Source organism: Coregonus clupeaformis, unplaced genomic scaffold, assembly GCF_020615455.1.
Source record: "Coregonus clupeaformis isolate EN_2021a unplaced genomic scaffold, ASM2061545v1 scaf0885, whole genome shotgun sequence".
Classification (NCBI taxonomy): domain Eukaryota; kingdom Metazoa; phylum Chordata; class Actinopteri; order Salmoniformes; family Salmonidae; genus Coregonus; species Coregonus clupeaformis.
This window is the reverse complement of record NW_025534339.1, coordinates 206126-216620: the sequence shown is the minus strand read 5'-3', so window position 1 is coordinate 216620 and position 10495 is coordinate 206126. Positions and strand designations below refer to the sequence as shown.

At 42.8% G+C, this 10495-nt stretch overlaps 1 protein-coding gene across 2 annotated transcripts in view; it reads right to left on the bottom strand.

Moving 5' to 3' along the window:
• Positions 1 to 1091: 1091 nt before the first annotated feature.
• Positions 1092 to 10495, bottom strand: part of LOC121566163 (butyrophilin subfamily 2 member A1-like) — a 32755-nt gene continuing 23351 nt past the window's right edge. For both annotated transcript variants that reach the window (XM_045217007.1, XM_045217006.1), the window contains exons 13-15: positions 9182 to 9202; positions 8270 to 8290; positions 1092 to 1363 (exon numbers count right to left, since the gene is read on the bottom strand). In XM_045217007.1, the coding sequence (XP_045072942.1) occupies positions 1326 to 1363; positions 8270 to 8290; positions 9182 to 9202 (80 nt within the window). In that variant the 3' untranslated portion in view covers positions 1092 to 1325. The remainder of the gene's footprint in view (positions 1364 to 8269; positions 8291 to 9181; positions 9203 to 10495) is intronic.

Here is a 10495-nt window from a genome sequence, read left to right as displayed (position 1 = left end):
ACAGCATCATGCTGTGGGAGTGCTTTGCTGCAGGAGGGACTTCTGCACTTCACAAAATAGATGGCATCATGAGAAAGCAAAATTATGTGGATATATTGAAGCAACATCTCAAGACATCAGTCAGGAAGTTAAAGCTTGGTCGCAAATGGGTCTTCCAAATGGACAATGACCCCAAGCATACTTCCAAAGTTGTGGCAAAATGGCTTAAGGACAACAAAGTCAAGGTATTGGAGTGGCCATCACAAAGCCCTGACCTCAATCCTATAGAAAATGTGTGGGCAGAACTGAAAAAGCGTGTGTGAGCAAGGAGGCCTACAAACCTGACTCAGTTACACCAGCTCTGTCAGGAGGAATGGGCCAAAATTCACCCAACTTATTGTGGGAAGCTTGTGGAAGGCTACCCGAAACGTTTGACCCAAGTTAAACAATTTAAAGGCAATGCTACCAAATACTAATTGAGTGTATATAAACGTCTGACCCACTGGGAATGTGATGAAAGAAATAAAAGCTGAAATAAATAATTCTCGCTACTATTATTCTGACATTTCACATTCTTAAAATAAAGTGGTGATCCTAACTGACCTAAGACAGGGAATTTTTACTAGGATTAAATGTCCGGAATTGTGAAAAACTGAGTTTAAATGTATTTGGCTAAGGTGTATGTAAACTTCCGACTGTAGTTTGTATGTCTAGTAAGGCTTCTCTCAGAAAAAGTCGTTCTCCTTTTAAAGTTCCTTAACGTCCGTTTCTTTCTTAGTGACTGTCCGTTTTAGTTTTTTTGTATCGTTCTCCATTATCGCAGCTTTTCCGTCACTCATTTCAAGACTCGCCTTCAACTCTTTTACATCATTACTGACCAACTCTAGTATGCCCAGTTTGTCGTTGCTGTCTGCTGCTACATTCTTAACTAAATATAGAAGCACACAACAGAATGGATACACAACAAATACTGTTAGAAAACACAGAATCAAAAAAGATATACCACCTTCTCCTGAAGACAGAACAGTCCAAGGAGCGGATTATCAAGAAATCTATTAACTGAGATAACTCATGTCACATATAAACTCATTATTTCATAATTCTTGTTAAACTGTTGTTTGTTTGTTATTTTTATTTTTTTTAAAGACTTTTTTCATTCCATATATTTACAGCACATTGGCAGAATAACAAGCATTTCACAAACAGTCAATCAGTGACATCTACAGGACAGATGACCAGTGAGACACTATCTGAACCACCAGGGCTGAAGAATGGATCGAGTTTCTCAGTGAAGGTGCAGTCGTGTGTCCATGTCTCACTTGTTTCCTGTCCTCAGAGAGGATGATCTAGGGAGATGCAGAATCAGGGTCTAGAGTCACATCCACTGTGGAGAGAAAATTACACTATGGTAAACGCAATGACATCATGACATCAACATCAGTGGTATAATACACTATGGTAAACACAATGACATCATGACATCAACATCATTGATATAATACACTATGGTAAACACAATGACATCAACATCAGTGGTATAATACACTATGGTAAACACAATGACATCAACATCAGTGGTATAATACACTATGGTAAACACAATGACAACAACATCAGTGATATAATACACTATGGTAAACACAATGACATCATGACATCATCATCAGTGATATAATACACTATGGTAAACACAATGACATCATGACTTCAACATCAGTGGTATAATACACTATGGTAAACACAATGACAACAACATCAGTGATATAATACACTATGTTAGTGTAGCTAAGTAGTTCAAAGTTGCTAAAATGCTAAAGTTCTCTGTGATGAGATTCGAACATGCAACTCATAAAGAACTACCAAAGAAGCATTAGGCTCTTGGTCTGATATGCGCTTTTGAACACCTAAGAAAGCTCTACTCTGGCGCTGTGGTAGCCTTGACAACAGCATTTGTTCACTGATTATCCCCTCATACTATCAATCAGTTAATTTTTTATTTTTTATTGTCACATTCCTGAAGCCCAAGAAACAAACATTTAGCTTCCTAGTACATATGGAAATTAAAAAGGTTTATGAATGACTTTTTGGAGGGTTACTGTCAAAATGATTTATTATATATATATACAGTTGGGGGAAAAAAGTATTTAGTCAGCCACCAATTGTGCAAGTTCTCCCACTTAAAAAGATGAGAGAGGCCTGTAATTTTCATCATAGGTACACGTCAACTATGACAGACAAAATGAGAAAAAAAAATCCAGAAAATCACATTGTAGGATTTTTTATGAATTTATTTGCAAATTATGGTGGAAAATAAGTATTTGGTCAATAACAAAAGTTTCTCAATACTTTGTTATATACCCTTTGTTGGCAATGACACAGGTCAAACGTTTTCTGTAAGTCTTCACAAGGTTTTCACACACTGTTGCTGGTATTTTGGCCCATTCCTCCATGCAGATCTCCTCTAGAGCAGTGACGTTTTGGGGCTGTCGCTGGGCAACATGGACTTTCAACTCCCTCCAAAGATTTTCTATGGGGTTGAGATCTGGAGACTGGCTAGGCCACTCCAGGACCTTGAAATGCTTCTTACGAAGCCACTCCTTCGTTGCCCGGGCGGTGTGTTTGGGATCATTGTCATGCTGAAAGACCCAGCCACGTTTCATCTTCAATGCCCTTGCTGATGGAAGGAGGTTTTCACTCAAAATCTCACGATACATGGTCCCATTCATTCTTTCCTTTACACGGATCAGTCGTCCTGGTCCCTTTGCAGAAAAACAGCCCCAAAGCATGATGTGGTAAACACATGCTTCACAGTAGGTATGGTGTTCTTTGGATGCAACTCAGCATTCTTTGTCCTCCAAACACGACGAGTTGAGTTTTTACCAAAAAGTTATATTTTGGTTTCATCTGACCATATGACATTCTCCCAATCCTCTTCTGGATCATCCAAATGCACTCTAGCAAACTTCAGACGGGCCTGGACATGTACTGGCTTAAGCAGGGGGACACGTCTGGCTCTGCAGGATTTGAGTCCCTGGCGGCGTAGTGTGTTACTGATGGTAGGCTTTGTTACTTTGGTCCCAGCTCTCTGCAGGTCATTCACTAGGTCCCCCCGTGTGGTTCTGGGATTTTTGCTCACCTTTCTTGTGATCATTTTGACCCCACGGGGTGAGATCTTGCGTGGAGCCCCAGATCGAGGGAGATTATCAGTGGTCTTGTATGTCTTCCATTTCCTAATAATTGCTCCCACAGTTGATTTCTTCAAACCAAGCTGCTTACCTATTGCAGATTCAGTCTTCCCAGCCTGGTGCAGGTCTACAATTTTGTTTCTGGTGTCCTTTGACAGCTCTTTGGTCTTGGCCATAGTGGAGTTTGGAGTGTGCCTGTTTGAGGTTGTGGACAGGTGTCTTTTATACTGATAACAAGTTCAAACAGGTGCCATTAATACAGGTAACGAGTGGAGGACAGAGGAGCCTCTTAAAGAAGAAGTTACAGGTCTGTGAGAGCCAGAAATCTTGCTTGTTTGTAGGTGACCACATACTTATTTTCCACCATAATTTGCAAATAAATTCATTAAAAATCCTACAATGTGATTTTCTGGATTTTTTTCTTCTCAATTTGTCTGTCATAGTTGACGTGTACCTATGATGAAAATTACAGGCCTCTCTCATCTTTTTAAGTGGGAGAACTTGCACAATTGGTGGCTGACTAAATACTTTTTTTTCCCCACTGTACATACATTTAAAAAATAGGCTCGTGGGCTCCCCACCTTGCGAGGGCTGCGGGGGTGTCCTGTAAGCCAGTGTCTCTCACCATATGTCAACTAAGATTAAAGTTATTATAGGTCTGCATAGTTTGAGGTCTGGATTGAACAACATAAATGAACACTTACAATAGTTTGTGATATCCATCAGTATGTTGCTCATTTTCATAACCAACAGACTCTTACTCTATATTTCAGATTTTGGAATCATCAGAAGACATGCAGGTGTGTTTTATACTATGTGACTCTAGCTGTATTTTAGGGAGGAATAGTGTCCTCCTCACTGTCCTGTTGATCTGGTCCAAACTGATCAATACACTACAAGCCAAAGTATTAGTCTGGCATAAATCAAATCGAATTTTACTTCAAGCATGCGCCGAATACAACAGGTGATGGCCTTACAGTGAATTGCTTACTTTCAAGCCCTTAACCAACAACGCAGTTTTAAGAAAAATAAGTGTTAAGTAACAAATAGATAAGTAAAAGATAAAAGCAAATAACTAAAGAGCAGCAGTAAAATAAAATATCAGTAGGCAGGCTATATACAGGGGGGTACCGGTACAGAGTCAATGTGCGGTGGCACAGGTTAGTCGAGGTAATATGTACATGTAGGTAGAGTTAAAGTGACTATGCATAGATAATAAACAGAGAGTAGCAGCAGCGTAAAAGAGGGGGGGGGGGACAATGCAAATAGTCTGGGTAGCCATTTGATTAGCTGTTCAGGAGTCTTATGGCTTGGGGATTGAAGCTGTTAAGGAGCCTTTTGGACCTAGACTTGGCGCTCCGGTACCGCTTGCCGTGCGGTAGCAGAGAGAACAGTCTATGACTTGGGTGACTGGAGTCTTTGACAGTTTTTTGGGCCTTCCTCTGACACCGCCTGGTATAGAGGTCCTGGATGGCAGGAAGCTTGGCCCCAGTGATGTACTGGGCCGTACGCACTACCCTCTGTAGTGCCTTACAGTCAGATACCGAGCAGTTGCCATACAAGGCAGTGATCTAACCGGTCAGGATGCTCTCGATGGTGCAGCTGTATAACTTTTTGAGGATCTGAGGACCCATGCCAAACCGTTTCAGTCTCCTGGGGGGGAAAAGGTGTTGTCGGGCCCTCTTCACAACTCTCAACCCGCTCCACTTCAGCCTTGTCAATGTAAATGGGGGCCTGTTCGGCCATCCTTTTCCTGTAGTCCACGATCATCTTCTTTGTCTTGCTCACATTGAGGAAGAGGTTGTTGGCCTGCCACAACACTGACAGGTCTTTGACCTCCTCCCTATAGGCTGTCTCATTGTTGTCGGTGTTCAGGCCTACCACTGTTGTGTCATTAGCAAACTTAATGATGGTGTTAGAGTCGTGCTTGGCCACGCAGTCATGGGTGAACAGGGAGTACAGGAGGGGACTAAACACGCACCCCTGAGGAGAACCAGTAAAAAGGTGAGTAGGACAGAGCCAGGCGCAGGAGGTGTGAATCATAGAATAGGGTTTATTTGGCCAATACAGCAGTCCGCAGCAACGTGTAAACCAAATACAGTGCAACTTAAATGCATACTGGGAAAACAAAACACACAGGTGAATATCCCGGTGATAAGAGTAACATAATGCTCAACACGAGCTAGCGACACCTCCACATGGAACAATAACACACAAAGACATGGGGGAGTAGAGGGAATAATTATACAGAGACTGATGAGGGGATATGTGCCAGGTGTGTGTGAAAAACAAGACAAAACAAATGGAATGATGAAAAGAGGAGTGGCAGTGGCTAGAAGGCCGGTGACGACGAACGCCAAAGCCTGCCCGAACAAGGAGATGAGGCAGCTTCGGAGGGAGTCGTGACAGAACCGGTGTTGAGGGTCAGCGTGGCAGATGTGTTGTTGCCTACCCTTACCACCTGGGGGCGGCCCGTCAGGAAGTCCAGGATCCAGTTGCAGAGGGAGGTGTTTAGTACCAGGTTCCTTAGCTTAGAGATGAGCTTTGAGGGCACTATGGTGTTGAACGCTGAGCTGTAGTCAATGAACAGCATTTTCACATAGGTGTACCTTTTGTCCGGGTGGGAAAGGGCAGAATGGAGTGCGATTGATATTGCGTCATCTGTGGATCTGTTGGGGCGGTATGCGAATTGGAGTGGGTCTAGGGTTTCCGGGATGATGGTGTTGATGTGAGCCATGACCAGCCTTTCAAAGCACTTCTGGGTATTAATGAGTACAAGCCCTGGTAATCCTTTTGGCTTCGCGGCCTTGTGAATGTTGACCTGTTTAAAGGTCTTGCTCACATCGGTAACGGAGAGCGTGATCACACAGTCGTCCGGAACAGCTGATGCTCTCATGCATGCTTCCGTGTTGCTTGCCTCGAAGCGAGCATAAAAGGCATTTTGCTCGTCTGGTAGGCTCGCGTCACTGGGCAGCTCGCGGCTGGGTTTCCCTTTGTAGTCCGTAATAGTTTGCAAGCCCTGCCACATCCGACGAACGTCAGAGCCGGTGTAGTAGGATTCAATCTTAGTCCTGTATTGACGCTTTGCCTGTTTGATGGTTCGTCTGAGGGCAGAGCGGGATTTCTTATAAGTGTCCGGATTAGTGTCCCGCTCCTTGAACGCGGCAGCTCTAGCCTTTAGCTCGGTGCGAATGTTGCCTGTAATCCATGGCTTCTGGTCGGGATATGTACGTACAGTCACTGTGGGGACGACGTCCTCAATGAAGCCGGTGACTGATGTGGTGTACTCCTCAATGACATTGGATGAATCACGGAACATATTCCAGTCTGTGCTATCAAAATAGTCCTGTAGCTTAGCATCCATAGGACCACTTCCGTATTGAGCGAGTCACTGGTACCTCCTGCTTTAGTTTTTGCTTGTAAGCAGGAATCAGGAGGATAGAGTTATGGTCAGATTTGCCAAATGGAGAGCGAGGGAGAGCTTTGTATGCATCTCTGTGTGCGGAGTAAAGGTGGTCTGGAGTTTGTTTTCCTCTGGTTGCACATGTGACATGCAGGTAGAAATGAGGTAAAATGGATTTAAGTTTGCCTGCATTAAAGTCCCCGGCCACTAGGAGCGCCGCTTCTGGATGAGCATTTTCTTGTTTGATTATGGCCTTATACAGCATAACAACTGACCACAACCTCAACACTACTGTCCGAAACTACTGAACACAACTACTGACCACAACTACTGACCACAACCACACAACTATTGATCACAACTACTGACCATAACTACACAACTACTGACCACAACGACTGAGCACAATTACTGCTCTGGTCTGCACTAGCTATGGTCCAGCTCTGGTCCTCGGAGTAGCTAGCTAGCTCTGTTCTGCACTAGCTCTGGTCCAGCTCTGGTCCTCGGAGTAGCTAGCTAGCTCTGTTCTGCACTAGCTCTGGTCCAGCTCTGGTCCTCGGAGTAGCTAGCTAGCTCTGTTCTGCACTAGCTCTGGTCCAGCTCTGGTCCTGAGAGTAGCTAGCTAGCTCTGTTCTGCACTAGCTCTGGTCCAGCTCTGGTCCTGAGAGTAGCTAGCTAGCTCTGTTCTGCACTAGCTCTGGTCCAGCTCTGGTCCTGAGAGTAGCTAGCTAGCTCTGTTCTGCACTAGCTCTGGTCCAGCTCTGGTCCTGAGAGTAGCTAGCTAGCTCTGTTCTGCACTAGCTCTGGTCCAGCTCTTGTCCTCGGAGTAGCTTGCTAGCTCTGGTCTGCACTAGCTAAAAATAACCCACCAACAGTAACTCTTCAACCAAACCAACTTTCACATGTTCAGGCTATGCTAACTTCAAATTCTTTAACTTTTATTAACTAATAACTCCTCATTACCATACATTAGCATAAAACAACCCACCAACAGTAACTCATGAACCGTTCAAGCTAGATACAGCAAACCAACCTTCATATTTTCAGGCTATTCTAACTTTTCATCTACCCACACTTTTTCAACTATAACCAGTCACTACCGTTACTACTGCAGACTACCACTACTATAACTATAACCAGTCACTACCACTATAATTATAACCAGTCACTACCATTACTACTGCAGACACTACCACTACTATAAATATAACCAGTCACTACCATTACTATAATGTTTTTCAAAACCATACATACTTTAAAACTGTTTTGCTTTAAATAGTCAAGTAAAATGTTTTAAACTTCTACGACTATCACAAAAATACTTTTAAAGAGCTTAAGCAAGCCCCTAAACTTTACTAAAAAGTTACCATCAAGTAGAATTATTATTATTCATAACAGAAAACATGTGACAGATGATATGATATAGCCATCTGATGATATATTTAACGATCAACTAACCACATCATATGATATACTGAACACCCTTCTTAAAAAGGTTCCTCAGCGAAAAAGGTACCTGTACGCACCTTTAGGGGTTCCACCGGTGTTGCAATCTGAGGAACCCCTAAAGGTGCCTCCAGGAACCTTTTATTTTTAGAGTCTAGTGGGCCTCTACAGTCTCAACACATCCTGTTCTATATGGTCTGAAGAGATTGACAATGATAAGACACTGGGATATCATATTTGTATGTACTGTACTTACCCCTCTTCTTCCTGAGGTCATCTGTAAACATGTAGAGTAGATGGAAGACAGTGAGAACATCATTAACATGAACACTAGAAGATGTAGTCTCTCTCTGGGACTCCTTGTCCCATATCACTTCTCTAACATCAGAAATTCTAATTGACTTCCACGCACCTAAATGAGTCCAGCGTACCTCTGAGAGACAACTTCACCAATGAAGATATTCTACCATACCACCACTTCTTAATTTAATTAAATTAATGTGACTGGTCCATCAGTGATCCAGGTGTATCAGAGACTACCTCTCTCTAGTCTAGTGGTCCTCTACAGCCTCAACACATCCTGTTCTAGAACATCAACATTAATGTGACTGGTCCATCAGTGATCCAGGTGTATCAGAAACTAACCACTGGGCACACTACGTCATTTCAACGTGGATAATTGGGTAATATTTGGTTGATCATTGAGATTACAACCTACAGTATATTCACCCACTCCAAAAGACAGCCAAAAGTTAGTTAATTCAATTATGTGTTATCACTATGCTTTCAACCATCTAAAAGCACAACAAATCTCCAGCTGAAAAAAAGTTTGATTTTTGGTTTTGTTGTCACCCAAATGTCTATCACTGCACTTTCAACTAATATAAAGCACAGCAAAGTTGAAATGGGAATACAATGTCAGATATGTTGTTTATTTGTACAACACATTAATGTGAATATCCCTGTGCTTCATCTGATAGCAGAACCAAATGTAGTCTCTCTCTGGCACTCCTTCTCATATCAATGTTCCCAACATTAGACAAAAGTCAGGGAACTTTAATGTGAACAACTATGTGTTTTCTACTTCACTAGAAGTTACATCTATATAAGAGACATTGGTTTACATAATGTTTATAAATTGCTGAATTGAGGATGGTAATGTACTTACCCTTCTCCATCCTGAGGTCATCTGTAAATATGTAGAGTAGATGGAAGACAGTGAGAACATCATAAACATGAACACTAGAAGATGTAGTCTCTCTCTGGGATGTAGTCTCTCTCTGAGATAAAACAAGGTTATACAGTGGGGGGAAAAAAGTATTTAGTCAGCAACCAATTGTGCAAGTTCTCCCACTTAAAAAGATGAGAGAGGCCTGTAATTTTCATCATAGGTACACGTCAACTATGACAGACAAATTGAGAAAAAAAAATCCAGAAAATAACATTGTAGGATTTTTAATGAATTTATTTGCAAATTATGGTGGAAAATAAGTATTTGGTCACCTACAAACAAGCAAGATTTCTGGCTCTCACAGACCTGTAACTTCTTCTTTAAGAGGCACCTCTGTCCTCCACTCGTTACCTGTATTAATGGCACCTGTTTGAACTTGCTATCAGTATAAAAGACACCTGTCCACAACCTCAAACAGTCACACTCCAAACTCCACTATGGCCAAGACCAAAGAGCTGTCAAAGGACACCAGAAACAAAATTGTAGACCTGCACCAGGCTGGGAAGACTGAATCTGCAATAGGTAAGCAGCTTGGTTTGAAGAAATCAACTGTGGGAGCAATTATTAGGAAATGGAAGACATACAAGACCACTGATAATCTCCCTCGATCTGGGGCTCCACGCAAGATCTCACCCCGTGGTGTCAAAATGATCACAAGAACGGTGAGCAAAAATCCCAGAACCACACGGGGGACCTAGTGAATGACCTGCAGAGAGCTGGGACCAAAGTAACAAAGCTTACCATCAGTAACACACTACGCCGCCAGGGACTCAAATCCTGCAGTGCCAGACGTGTCCCCCTGCTTAAGCCAGTACATGTCCAGGCCCGTCTGAAGTTTGCTAGAGTGCATTTGGATGATCCAGAAGAGGATTTGGAGAATGTCATATGGTCAGATGAAACCAAAATAGAACTTTTTGGTGAAAACTCAACTTGTCGTGTTTGGAGGACAAAGAATGCTGAGTTGCATCCAAAGAACACCATACCTACTGTGAAGCATGGGGGTGGAAACATCATGCTTTGGGGCTGTTTTTCTGCAAAGGGACCAGGACGACTGATCCGTGTAAAGGAAAGAATGAATGGGGCCATGTATCGTGAGATTTTGAGTGAAAACCTCCTTCCAACAGCAAGGGCATTGAAGATGAAACGTGGCTGGGTCTTTCAGCATGACAATGATCCCAAACACACCGCCCGGGCAACGAAGGAGTGGCTTCGTAAGAAGCATTTCAAGGTCCTGGAGTGGCCTAGCCAGTC